Genomic DNA, 14,075 nt, shown 5'->3' with positions numbered 1-14,075 from the left:
GGCCCGTCCCGCAAACTAAAAAGCAGGTCCAGTCCTTTTTGGGGCTAGCGGGCTATTATCACAGGTTCGTTCTCAACTTTAGTCAGCTGGTGGCCCCCTTGACGCATTTATGTAAGAAAGACAGCCGGTGAGGGTGCAGTGGACGGAAGCTTGCCAACAGGCATTTGAAGGGTTAAAAGGGAAGTTAGAGCGTGCTCCAGTCCTCTGGGCGCCCGATTTCAATTGGCCGTTCGTAGTTCAAACGGACGCTTCCGAAGCGGGGTTGGGGGCAGTGCTGCTGCAGGAAGGAGAGGGGGGGCAGCTTCAGCCCGTAGCGTTCATCAGCAAAAAATTGCTGTCCCGAGAGAGGGCCTTGGCTACCATCGAAAAGGAATGTTTGGCTATTGTGTGGGCAGTAGGGAAATTGCGCCCATACCTTTGGGGGCGGCTGTTCCAAATACAAACTGACCACTCCCCGCTATGCTGGCTATCCCGGGTAAAAAACACCAACAAGAAACTGTTAAGATGGAGCTTGGCGCTGCAGGATTTTGATTTTACCATCTCCCATATCAAGGGCAAGGAGAATGTTGTGGCGGATGGGCTATCCCGAAGCTTTGGCCGGGAGGGAGAAGTCGAGGGTGAGTGCGAGAAACCCCTGCCCCTGCGTGGGCACAAAAGAGAGAATAAAAAACAGGGATCAATGTGTAAACTGGGGAAGGTTAAAGGGAGGTAGGATGGAATTTTCTAGAAATTCCATCTTAAGGGGGGAGGTGTAAGGGTAAGGTGAGGGTTAATCGGACCTTGGGACTGGCATGTTTTTTAATGTATGAATTTTATGGTTTTTTATGGTTCTTTAGGAGGGGAGATAAGGCAGCTGCATAAGGGGGAGAAGACTGATTGTAACTGTCTTGTGTCCTTGAGTGATTAACCATCCCAGGTTGAAGTGTGAAGAAACTCCACGCATCAAGGCCGAATGGAGGGGGGAAGGAGTAAAAAGAATAGTATAAAGATCCCCCTGTGAAAGGAACAGGGAGGCGTCGGCTGAGGCGGGTCTGGGTGACGTATGACTTTGTAGTTTAGTTTGCAGCTTGCTTGTGCTTGGTTCTTATACTTTTATGCATGTTTTATTGTTTTATTCTGCTATCCCATGTATCCTTACCCTTTTCCAAATAAATGGTCTTAAACCTCATTTGTGTGAGCCGTGAGTGTCTGGCCCGGGGATCCGTGCTAAATCCAGTCGAGAAGCCAGCTGGTTGCTGGGCGCTCTTCCTTTACAGGTGTGACCACTTTGCAGAACATAAAAATGTGGGTTTGGGGTAACATTTGAGGGGTTGGGTAGAGATAGCTTGGTATGTGCAGTTTGGCTATGAGGCCCCCCTACTCAGTACCTAGTACCGAGCTTCAAGTGAGGAAGGGGAGCAGATCTGCCTGGCTGGCATTGTTAGGCAAATTTTGCCATTAGAACTAGTTTGGGCAAAGGGCAAGTGAGAGTGCATTGTGGAGCAGCTAGGAAATTATTATCTTTTTAACCACTCTTGCCCACCACTTCTGTAGACTGGAGAAACAACCTATGGTTGTGGGTCTGCACATAATGGCAACCCAGAGTTCACAATCCATCAACAAACCATGGGTTCTCTTTGTGGGTTGTTTGTGGTTCACAGACAGTGATCAGCACAGCTGTGTTTGCACATAACAACAACCTGGAAATAAACAATCCATGCCATGGGTTAATGTTAAGTATGAGCCATGTCTATAGACCTAAGAAAGTAGAGACACTGCTTATGGGTCTGTATCTAATACAAAGGGCTTAGATCAAACAGTACCATGAACGAATACAAATTAAAATCATTTTGTTGTCAGGAATTGTTAGACTTCAGACATCCTCTTAACTGTTCCTTCTACCTGAAGGAGCAGGTTCGTAGCTTGGGGGTTCTCCTAGAACCATCTTTGTCACTTGAGGCTCAGGTGGCCTCGGTGGCACGGAGTGCTTTCTACCAACTTCGGTTGGTGGCCCAGCTACGCCCCTATCTGGACAGGGATAACCTAGCTTCAGTTGTCCATACTCTGGTAACTTCCAAATTAGATTAGTGCAATGCCCTCTACATGGGTCAGCCTTTGAAGACGGCCCGGAAGCTGCAGCTTGTGCAAAATGCAGCGGCCAGATTGATAGCTGGAACAGGGAGATTTGAGTATGGAACACCGATTCTGGCCTGCTTGCATTGGCTGCCTATATGTTTCCGAGCCCAATTCAAGGTGCTGGTTTTAACCTATAAAGCCCTACATGGCTTGGGACCACAATACCTGATGGAACGCCTCTCCCGACATGAACCTACCCGTACACTGCGCTCAACATCTAAGGTCCTCCTCCGAGTGCCTACTCCGAGGGAAGCTCGGAGGATGGCAACAAGGGAGAGGGCCTTCTCAGTGGTTGCCCCCCGACTGTGGAATGATCTTCCCGATAAGGCTCGCCTGGCACCAACGTTGTTATCTTTTCGGCGCCAGGTCAAGACCTTTCTCTTCTCCCAGGCATTTTAAGCAGCATTTTAACAGCATTTAATAACGCTACGTTTGTTTTAATGGACCCCAGAATTGTTGTTTTTAAATGGATACTGTTTTTAATACTGTTTTTATGGGTTTTTTTTTAAAAAATTGTATACTTTTAATGTTTACTATTTTTAATGTTGTTAAAAGAGTTGTTTTAATGTTGTTAAAAGAGAGCTTCGGCTGTGGAGCGGTATATAAATGTAATAAAATAAAATAAATAAATAGATAGTACAATTATCTTCTTATTGTCATAGGATCAGTCAAAAGTAAACAATGAATGAATCAGTTCCAAAAGATCCCAGATTTTACTGGAGCCAGAGTTCACAGGGACGTAGCCAGAGAGCCTCTTTTACATAATGAGACACAACACTGAGATAAGTGGTTATACTTGAAATGGATTCAACAAACAAACAGCTATTTATGGCAGAGTTGATTCACAAAGTTAGAGCTATCTGAATATCCTTTGGCAAAGCAGAAAAGGAAATATAAAATGGAGCATCTCTTGAGCTCAGAACTTTAAAATGCCAATGTATTTGGTCCAAGACCTTGTTCTGGACCCATGTACAGAAAGGCCAAGGTTTCCCTGACGTTAATGAAGGGAAGAATCTCCTTTTCGTTCATTTGTAGCATCTTTGGGATGCTTTCCAAGTAGAGTCATAGGCCTTAGCTAGACCTAAGATTTATCCCGGGGTCGTCCCAGGGTCGTCCCTGCCTGTTCCCGGGATCCCCTGTGTGTCATTTAGATGCACAGGGATGACCCCAGGATGATCCTGGGATAAACTTTAGGTCGAGCTAAGGCCATAGATGTAATTGGTCAATTCCCTTCAAGAAGCTAGAAGAGCGTCAACTTCTTCCCTTAGTCAAAAGATTTAGGATTCACCTGCCAAGTCTTCAAGCAGCACAGTGGAGTCAGCAAAGGTGGGTCCTGAATTACAATAGGTTAGGATGAATTGGGGACATCCATGCAGACATGGATACAGAGACATCAGAGACAATTAGAGTAGAAAACCACACTCTTCTTCACCTATAAGGAACTACCATAATTACACCTGCTCTCTCTAGACTACCGTATTTCTTCGATTCTAAGACGCCATCGATTCTAAGATGCACCCCATTTTTAGAGATGTTTATTTGAGAAAAAAGGGCATCTTAGAATCAAAGAAATACTTTCCTCACCGCCCAGCCAACCTCCCCCCCCACCTCCGTGCTTTCTTCTAATGGTTGTGTCCTTTTCTTTTTTCCCTCTGTGAGAGAAGAAACTGCCGTTTGCGCGGGAAGAAGGGGGGGGCGTTGAAACAAAGAGTAAACTTAACTCTCCAGTCTCGCTCTTTACTTGTCTGTGCACCAGGGGACGACGACACGCGAGTAAGTCCCATGGAAATCGATGAGACTTACGAATAAATTTGCCTAACAAAAAACCAGGAGCTTACCCAACCAGCTCCTCGCTCGCTTGGCTCGAGGCTGCTGCAGGAGCTTCCTCTTTTCCTCTTACCGTATTGCTTCGATTCTAAGACGCCATCGATTCTAAGACGCAGTCCATTTTTAGAGCTCTTTATTTAGGGAAAAAAGTGTGTCTTAGAATCGAAGAAATACGGTACATTTTTGAAGAACTCTGGAGAGATTTGTAACAGACTTGGGAGTCATATTGGAATCCTTCGAGTAATGAGCGCATTTACGGTTCACACTCTGTGGTAAATAAAAGTTGTGAAGCAGCTATGAACGGTTGACTGGGGAGGCAAAGAATTCTACTTTTGGAAGGCAGAAATTGCAGTTCAGAGACATTTCTCAGGGTTTACACTCTCCTCTCCTCAAAGTCCTGGAGGCTCAGGCAATCTACTTTGGGTTTTTTAAACGTCTCCCGGTAAAAGACTATTGGGGAAATACTGCTGAGCAGAGAAGACGTTTCCTGAAATGGTGATCTGGATCTTGCTCCTTGTCTATTTATATGTCTATTGCAACAAGATTGTCTATTTGGACCAGCATATGTTCCCCTGATAACAGAGTGGAAGCTGGTAGAGACAGATCAATCACTCTGAGTTGTGAACAAACTGTTGCTGTGACTGGACTCTGCAACCACCTGTCTTAAGCTATTAGGACTCTCATAGTTGGCTCCCAGCCCAATGCCTGAAAGTTGAGGTTACACCCTGTGTCAGTACATAAACATAACACCAAGTTGCAGTTTTCTCCTGATGAGATAGAATTATTCACTACAGAGGCCTGAAATAAAATCTGATGGGCCCACAGAAAAGTTTATTCAGACAGTCCTGTGATCCTGTGTTTGTAGTAACTATATAAAATCAACTCTGATGGATTTTATAATTATTTTGATGGAAATCTGAAACATCCCTCTCTTTTGGAGTATGGAATCAGGCAACTAATTTATTGATTTATTAGAAATTTCTGGTGGAAGCATTGCTGGGTAACCTGGATACCCCTGAAGACTGTGCTGAAGAGAAAGCCGGATGAAATTTGTCACGGTAAATGTGAATCCCTGCAGATGAGATTGGGGAAACTCTCTGACTCTGAGAGTCAGAATGGAAAGATTATAGGAGTTGCTCCCATAAGCACATCTGAGGTATTTATGGTGTGTGGGAATATGAAGATATGCATCCATGAGATTCATACAAGTCAAAAAGTTCCCTTGCCAGGCAATCTCTGCTACTGTTGTGAATATCTCCATTTATTTGTGTGTTTGAACAACAACACATAAACTGGAATACATTTTTCACAGGGAGGTATCTGATCAATATCCTAAATACCGTGCTGCTACTGCATTGCTCACATTTTTTTTCTTTCCTCATTTTTGCCTTGAAACAAACATATAGGGTTGAAGCCAATGCTACTCACTCTTTAGTGGAACTGAAGAGTTCCACTAGTGGAAGAGTCCCATTGCACCATGGGAACTCCACTCACACAACATTGGAGTCAACCCATATTGAGGAATACAAATGAGTTATAGTCCAAGGGTTGTGAACCTGTGGGTCTCCAGGTGTTAGTAAGACTCTATCTCCTATTAGCCCCAACCAGCATGGCCAATGGTCAAAGATAATGGGAGTTGTAGTCCAATATCCAGAGGGCCACAGGTTCTGCACCCTGCTCTAGACCAACGTTCTTAAATGGGCTGAATTGCCCAACTGCCTGTAGAAGATTCCCTTGCTGGTGACTTCCTTGATACCTGCAGGATATAGGCATCATATTAGAACCAGTGAAGTCTCTAAAATTCCTGCTCTTTTAATACCAGTAACTAAGCCTTAGGAGAGGCATTTCAACCTTTCAGAATTGGGGGAGGGGGCTTCACAAAAGCTGGACACCCAGTGAATAGTGGTTGAGGATAAGGGGCAGAGCCCCATCTGGGAAACACCAGAGGGCTGGGTTGGGACCCCAAGAGAGCTGGCTTTAGCCTGCAGTCTGAGGTTCGTACCCCTGCTTTCAGGTTAACATATACATTCCATTTATTTAAATCTAAAAACTTGGTCTGACCATAAACTTTCCCACTATGGAACAGGCAGAATAGTGCAGTGTCTTAAGCTTGTATCTGCCATAAAATGCTTGGCTAAATTACATAAAGTCTATGCAGTATTAAGGTCTTATTTATTTATTTCATTTATATCCCGCCTTTTTTCCTCCATGAAACCCAAGGCGGTGTACATAATCCTCCTCCTCTCCATGTTATCCTCACAACAACAACCCTGTGAGGTAGGTTGGGCTGAGAGTCTGTGACTGGCCCAAAGTCACCCAGTGGGTTTCCATGGCCGACTGGGGACTAGAACCTGGAACTCCTGACTCCCTGTCCAACACCTTCTTCTGTAGTTTATGTTCCAGGAGTTCCTTAGGAGAAAGAATTTGAAGTTGTGGCAAAGAAAGGGTAGCTGAGGCTGTCCTAAAGACGGAAGGTTGTATCCAATTATGATCACTCTGCTGACAGATGTTGTCCTCTAGTGAAAAGGGTTTTCGTTTTGTTTTTTGCAATTCAATAAATTATGATCACTCAGCTGACAGAAGTTGTTCACTAGTGAAAAGGAAGGGGAGTTTGGTGGTGGTGTTTCTTGGCAATTCCCCTTTCTCCCTACAACCACTCCCTATCTACTCCAGAGTATCCCTTTATGAGTCAAGCTCAGTTCTTTCATCTCATCCCCAACTTTTAGCACCACATGACTAGGAACCAGTGTAGCTAGAGCTATCCACTGGGGCAAGGGTGGGCAGGGGGTTGAACATTGATAAATTCTTGAGTTTCTTTAGCTGCAGAAGCTTTACCTGAAAGACAGGCTCCTTTATTCCTGCTCTTGGTAGCAACCCATATTTTCTGGACTTGTGAAAGAACAGAAACATCCTGCATCGCTCTTTGGATCTAATGTTATAATGGCTTTTAAGAGTAGAGCGGTAAAGAACCTTGAAGAGTCAGCCTCAGAGGAAAGATGTTTTCAAATAGCTCACTATACTGTTTCTATGGGGTGGGAAGGAAAGAACCCAATACTCTAGACCAAGAGAGCAGAAACGTAGGCGCGGTGGCTTGATCGCCATGAGTCCCCCAAAAGCCATGCCCCCTTCTCCCTGGCTCCACCCCATTTCCAACCATCTTATCATTTGGTTTCCTGGCTTTTCTGCAGTTTCTCCTTTTTATAAGGCCTCTTGGCGAAAACCACCACAGGATTATGGCCTCCAGAGAACTTTTCTGACACTGAATTCAGCCCTCAGGCTAAAAGAGGTGATGCACCCCTGTTCTAGACCCACCTCTCCCAAGCTGATGCTTTTGCAGATGTTTTGGACTTCAACTGCCAACAGCCCCATCCAGCATGGCTAATAGTCAGGAATAATGAGTGTTGTAGTCCAAAAACACCTAGAGGTACCAGCTTGGGGAAGGCTACTTTAGACTTCTTGCTCTGATGGTGGTACAATCACCCCCAAGTTTTACCCCAAGTGGGGAAGTTTTGTGGAGATTTCCCAGTCACTTCCAGGAAGTTTTTGAGAACAGTATGGCGGTCTGAAAAGTCACAATCCAAGTCACTGGATGATTCTATAGTGCTTAAATGATCTGTATATAAAACTGAATGGCCTTGCCTCTCGAGAGTGGATGAGAAGATGTGAAGGGGATTATTCTCATCTGTCCTAGCTTTAAACTTGACTCCTGGGCATATTGTTTCCAAGTCCCTGACCTAGCATCTATTTCATCAATTGACAAATTCACCAGGGGATCCCAGGGTCAACCGGGGACGACCACTCACTGTTATCCCATTTTTTCCTGCAGTCCTGGGACAGTGGTAGGTGAAGGGAATTGGCACTAGTAGGAAGGTAGAGGAGAGAGAGACGAGCTCTGGTGCCGTGTATAGATGAACAATGAACTTTTTGTGTAATGATATGAAAAAGTTCATTGTTCATCTATACATGGCACCAGAGCTCATCTCACTTTCCTCTACCTTCCTACTGGTGCCAATTCCCTTCACCTACCAGTCCTGGGACAGCCCAGAGGACCATGGGCGGTGTGGCATGGGCTCCCATGTCCTCCCTCCTCCCCGCGAGTAGTGGGGCTCTTTAAACGGGCATGGAGCTGCACAGGGTGACTCCATGCCCATCAGGGGGGTTGGGAGGAGCAATTTCACCATCCCCAGGATGGCTGTTGGTGCCAATTTTTATGGGTTTTTTTTTAAACTACTTACCTTTTTGGAGGCGCAGGGCCACGCAATTGCACGACCTGCACCTTCTCCCCCCCCCACAAAAAAAACACCCAAACGTGCCATGCAGGAATGTCCCTCTTGGTTTTCAGGATGTTGCACTGGTGTTTAGACACTGGGGGAGGATTCTGGAAGCCAGAAAGCCCGAGATTCTCCCCCCACCGGTCCCGGATGACTCATAGGTGTAGATGATAATAATAATAATAATAATAATCTATTTCTTACCGATCATTAGCATAATTAACACCCATTAACACCTTCTATCAAGACATTGCTTCATATGAGAGCTCCGGCTATTGGGCGGTATAGAAATGTAATAAATAAATAAATACATTCTACCCAAACGTATTCCTTCCCAATAAACCAAAGTGCAGACAAAATTCTTGCTTTTAAACTTTTATTAATTTTTACTTATAAGAGCTTCTCTAAAGTAAAGGTTATATAAAATTGATGTATCCAATACAACTCTCATCTTTAGAAGCTGTAACAGAAATACTAATTCATTTCAGCTATAAAACTTTATTACATACAAAAACATTTGACCATTATATCAAAAGCTTCGTAAATCACCAAGTCCAATTCATTTACAAAATAATAATAATAATTAAAGAACAAGGAGTGAAGCATTTTGCACCATCAAATCAGCCATGAGCTGTTAAGTCTTCATTCCTTTGAGCATCCTTGGTCAAAGCTTGACAGTCAGTCATCCAAAAGTGGAAACACTTGGTATATTCAAGTAACCCTGAGCATATAGTGCAATAGCACAAAAGTCATACATAGAGAGTCCACCGGCTACATCTTAATGAGAGAGAGGAACCAGTTGGCATTTCATTGTGCTAGTTGGAAAGAAGCTTCCTTTGGAAGAAGCGAAAGCAAATGATCTCTTTCCCAGGCTAGTGAGGTAGCCCAACGGAAAGAAAGTAGTGAGGCCAAAAGAAGGAGAGACAAGATTGCATCTCCTCTCCATGCCAAGTTGCTTCCTCAACCAAAGTTGATGAGAGTAAGCAGAAGAACCTTTTTCTGTAAGTCACATCCTTGTCTATGAAGCAGGTCGATGGCCAGCAGGGGGCAGGCTCCCAAGCTAGATGTAAAAAGAGTGGAGGGGTAGGAAAGGGGCGACGGCCCTCAGTCTTCGCCCTAAAGTGCAGTTAATTGAATAAAAAGAGGACACAATCCAGACCAAAGCAATTGTAAACAGGTGACTGACATTCGCCTCCCTTCGTTTGTTAGCTACATTGGGGGGGGGGGGCACACATTCAAAGTCCTTGTTCTCCCCCCCCTTTAATCCATGGGGGCTGACGAGCAGGGGGAGACAAGAGTCCTCGTGGTTCCTCGGCGGGTCATGTTCCTCAGCAGCCGACCAAGGGGAGGCGGCGGAGTCTCACCAAGGGCGCCAGGTTCACCCGCAAGATGCGCTCCGCCCTGCGCCGGATGGCTTCCAAGCTGCGTCGCTTCCACACGTTCCCGCGCACCTTGATGGTGGGGAAGGTGGTGAGGCTGGGGGTGGCCGCCTTCCAGATCTCCTCGAGGGACCTGCTCTGAAAGGGAGTCCACGGAGGGAAGGGCAAAGCCACCGGGACAGGGGACGTCCGCTGCTGGTCCTCCTCCTCCTCCTCCCGCCCCTCACAACTGGAGGCGGCAGCTTCAGGTGGCGTCGTGGGCGCCGAGGGGGGCGTCGTGGCCGCCGCCGCCGCCGCCGTCGTCCGGGGGGCCGAAGCCTCCCCTTCGCCGCAGCGCTTCTTGGCCGCCCTCTTCGCGCCGCCTCCTCTGCTCTTCGTGTCGCCTCCAGCGACGGCGGCTCGCAGGCGCCTCCCCCTGGCCGCGGCTCTCCTCCACGGCCGGTCCCTTCGGCCCGCCGCCGCCGCCTTCGCCGCAAAGCCCCCGGGCAAGTCCGGCACCACGGCCCGGCAGGAGGCGTATCCGTAGACGTCCTTGCTGCGGAGGATGACCGGCGAGAACTCGTGCTTGAGGCTGCACAGGAAGTTCCACAGCTCGGCGTCGGAGCTCATGAACTCCGTCGACTTGGGCACCAGCAGCTTGAAGGCGTCGCCCAAAGCCTTGGTGCCGTCGCAGAACAGGACCTGCGAACGGGAGTGGACAACTTTCTCCGCCGCCGCCGCCGCCACCTCAGAGCTGGGCGGCTCCGGGGCGGCTCCGGTAGCCACGGCCGCCGCTCCATAGCTGGTGGCGGCTCCAGCTCCTCCTTGCTTCATCCTCCTCCTCCTCCTCGCGCCGCGGCGGCGGCGGCGGCGGCGGTTGCAAATCCTCGCTCTAGTCCTCTCCAGCGCCGCCGCCTGCCGTCGAGCAGCTACTGCGCCCGAACGAGCGGGGAGGGATCCGTGGCCGCTCTCGTCTTCTATCTCCTGCTGGCTTCGCCACAGCTCCCCCTTTCTTCTTCCCTGTCTCTCGTGAATGTTTTTTTTTTTAAAAGGCTACGTAGGAAGAGGCACTTTTTCCCTTCTTCTTTGCGCGTCTCAACTTCTTTCGTTTCAACGGCGCAGAGGACACGGATCGATATCCTGCCACTTCCAGGAGAGCCGGCACAAAATGGAGCTCTTTTTAAAGCCCTTGGCGGGGAGGTTTTGTTTTCCACGCCTTTCCAAACCCTTAGCTTTTTTGAATTGGTCGGTTTGAATTGCGTCACCTGCAGAAGCCCCGCCCCCACGAACCACATCAGATCAAATCCATCATGGAGACCTGTGGAAGTATATTTCTTGGAGAGGTCCAGGCAGAAGGAGTTAGTAGCAGCATGGGCTTCCTGCTATTTTCATCCCCAATCTTATACTCAGGTTACATTCTTGTCAATGGGAATCACTCCCAAGTAAAAGGATTAGGTTTAAGGAACTTGAACACATCCAAATATTCCAGCTATAGTCAATGCAGGCTTGCATGATGGTTCCATAACATGGGAGAACTTGATTTACTTGCAAAGATGTTCTATATTTCTAAATTTATAATTCTTTCCCCATTTATCTTGGAGCAAACTCTCCTGAATTCAGTGGGATTTGCTTTCAAGTAAACATGCATAAGATTGGGCTACATGGCTTCAATAATAAACAAAGTTATTGGTAAGTCTAGTTTAACTAGTACTTACTTCAGAGTAAACATAAACAATCAAACTCCACATCACATTGGCCGTAATCTAGACTAAGTTCCTTGTGCTGTGTACCTAGTCCTATGGATGTTTTCTTAGACGTCCCACTGAGTTTAATTGGGGGTTATTCCAAAGTAAGTATGCAGAGAATTGCAGCCTTTTCTTCTACTTTTCTTTGTGTAAACATATATGGAATTGGGGTGCACATGTCCAGCGGATTGCAATCAGAGTCCTATTGATTTCAGTTTTCTTGAACTAATCATGAGTAACTTGTCTAATTAGTCTGAATCACTAGCTTTCTCTGGATCGGTGCTAATGAACAGTGCGTTATGTTGGATCTCAGAGCCACATATCAGATAGCTGGTGGGATACAATTACAGACTGAATAAATAAATATTTCTGTTATTAAATTCATAGCATTACATTCCTACAAATATGCATAGCTAACAAAGCAAATATACAGAGTAGTTTTTGTCCATGTAACTACAGCAGAATGTTTTGCTTGGGCAACCAGCAAAACTGTCTTGCTGTTATACTGCCAGTCACTTTCAGTCTATAATGAAATACAGTTACTATGAAATTTTAGGTAAAGATGTATTGCCATAGTTGACTGTGAGGTGAATGAATGCTGCACTGATGTCACCGCCATTTCCATCCACTAATGCTATTTTACCATATCTGGCAATGGTGCCTCTTGCTGGCTTAACTGTTATGCTTTACCAGAGTAATACAGTGAGATACAGGGGTGATATTTCAAAATTTCATTGGTTGGAACGGCAAGTTTCATATCAAGTTCCAAAAGCTTGCTCTTGGAGATATTAAAACTTAAGATTGCAACACAAAAAGCAGTGTATTTTAAGAACTTTTAAAATGGTTGCTTAATAATAGCAAGAACTATGTGTGCTCCTGAAGAATACACACATTATCCACTCCCCCATCCTCCCTGAATGGTATGTAATTACAAAGGATATGGAGAGTTATTGGCCGCATTTGGACGACACTTTAGGGAATGGAGGAAGGAATAGACAACGCACAGTACCTTATTTCAGAGGTACAACCCACACAACATGTTGCCCTTCCCCCCCCATCGCGCAGCTTAAAGTCCTGGCATCCTTCTGGGCGGCTGGTGCTCTTCCCTCCTTCAGTCTTCCTGGCCCTATCCCATCATGCATTGCGAGTTCTGCTGGCTGTACAGGAATGGCAGAGGTGCTTTTGGCCACTCCTGCCGCAGAACTCTATGACCTTCTGGAATAGTGCACTTGATGGGGGAGATTACAAAACAGAGCCCGCCACACGACATGTTAATCAATGGGTCTACAGTTAAGCAACAGAGCAGCCTGTTGTTTTTCCCGGTTGCTTAATTCCAGAAAATAACATACTGTGAGTTGTGAACCCAATGTGTGTTGCCCCCCAGATGACACAACACAACGGACAATTGCCTCTTTAGCGCCCCCACCGGTGATTATTGTGTTGTCTGAACACAGTCATTGTCTCAAAATACTGGGTGAAGAGTGCTGGAGAATTTGAAAGCTTCAGTCTTTTCTGACCATAGAATTGGCCAAATAAAGATATTGTGGTGATATGGAGTTTGACAAAAAAAAAATTGGAACTCTTTTGGCAAGCAGGGCTATCTTTGCGTTTTTGTATGACCTGGGGTATACCAGATTCAGTCCTTCAAAGGTGGGATTCTATATTGGAAGAAGATGATCTCATCACTCAGCAAAAACCTAAGTTAAAGGACATGAATGTCATAAGTTAAAATGGTTTAATGCTAATAAATACAAATATTAAAAACAATGTAGCAAAGACATATCAAAATGTACAATTAAAATGTGAATATATAAAACCTAAATGCAACAATGCTAAAATGTTGTAACAGTGTAAAAAAAAGATACATACTATATGACAATGTATAAAAAATTAAAACCAGAATACATAAAACCTTAAAAAGTAAGAATGGGCCCACATTTTAAAAATATATATGAATGCATAAAACTTTATGGGCAACTAAAATGATTAAGGGGCTGGAGCATCTCCCCTTATGAAGGAAAGTCACATCAGCTGGGATTGTTTAGCTTGGAGAAGAGGAGGCTGAGGGGAGACATGATTGAGGTGTACAAAATTATGCATGGTATGGAGAAAATGGATAGGGAGACATTTTTCTCCCTCTCTCAAAATACTAGAACCCGGGGTCATCCCATGAAACTGATTGGTAGGAGATTCAGGACAAAGAAAAGGAAGTACTTCTTCACACAATGCATAGTTAAATTATGGAACTCACTACCACAAGATGTAGTGATTGCCACCAATTTGGATGGCTTTAAAAGGGGGCTGGATAAATTCCTGGAGGCAAAGGTTATCAATGGCTACTAGCCCTGATGGTTGTGTGCTATCTCCAGTATTCGAGGCAGTAAGCCTGTGTGCACCAGTTGCTGGGGAACATGGGTGGGAGGGTGCTGTTGCACCATGTCCTGCTTGTTCATCCCTGGCCACTGTGTGAACAGAGTCCTGGACTAGATGGACCCTTGGTCTGATCCAGCATGGCACTTCTTATGTTCTTAAAATGGGCCTGTTTTTAGTTTTTAAGGATTTATGTATTCTGGTTTTAATTGATGACATTCATCTCTCTTACTTTAAGACTTTTGCTGTCTATATACGTATATTGCAAAGGACTATTTTTGCTTTGCTGTTATTGCATGGAAGATCCTTAAATAAATAAATAAAATAAATAAGATGATTTTATACCACATGAAGCTGGGGCATTATTCTCTCTGGGACTATTAGATAAA

The 14,075-nt window shown here is 45.5% G+C and overlaps 1 protein-coding gene across 1 annotated transcript; it reads right to left on the bottom strand.

Moving 5' to 3' along the window:
- Positions 1-8,587: 8,587 nt before the first annotated feature.
- On the bottom strand, positions 8,588-10,750 carry CCDC71L (coiled-coil domain containing 71 like). The gene has a single exon (XM_063134937.1). The coding sequence runs from the start codon at positions 10,403-10,405 to the stop codon at positions 9,542-9,544; it is 864 nt and encodes a 287-aa protein (XP_062991007.1). The 5' UTR covers positions 10,406-10,750; the 3' UTR covers positions 8,588-9,541.
- Positions 10,751-14,075: the final 3,325 nt, after the last annotated feature.

The sequence above is a fragment of the Elgaria multicarinata genome, chromosome 9 (assembly GCF_023053635.1).
Source record: "Elgaria multicarinata webbii isolate HBS135686 ecotype San Diego chromosome 9, rElgMul1.1.pri, whole genome shotgun sequence".
NCBI classification, from domain to species: Eukaryota; Metazoa; Chordata; class Lepidosauria; order Squamata; family Anguidae; genus Elgaria; species Elgaria multicarinata.
The sequence above is the reverse complement of the archived record's forward strand: the minus strand, read 5'-3'. Positions and strand labels throughout refer to the sequence as shown.

Bases quoted from the DNA above. Each gene is read 5' to 3' on its own strand.
- CCDC71L (XM_063134937.1), bottom strand. From the start codon at position 10,405: ATGAAGCAAGGAGGAGCTGGAGCCGCCACCAGCTATGGAGCGGCGGCC.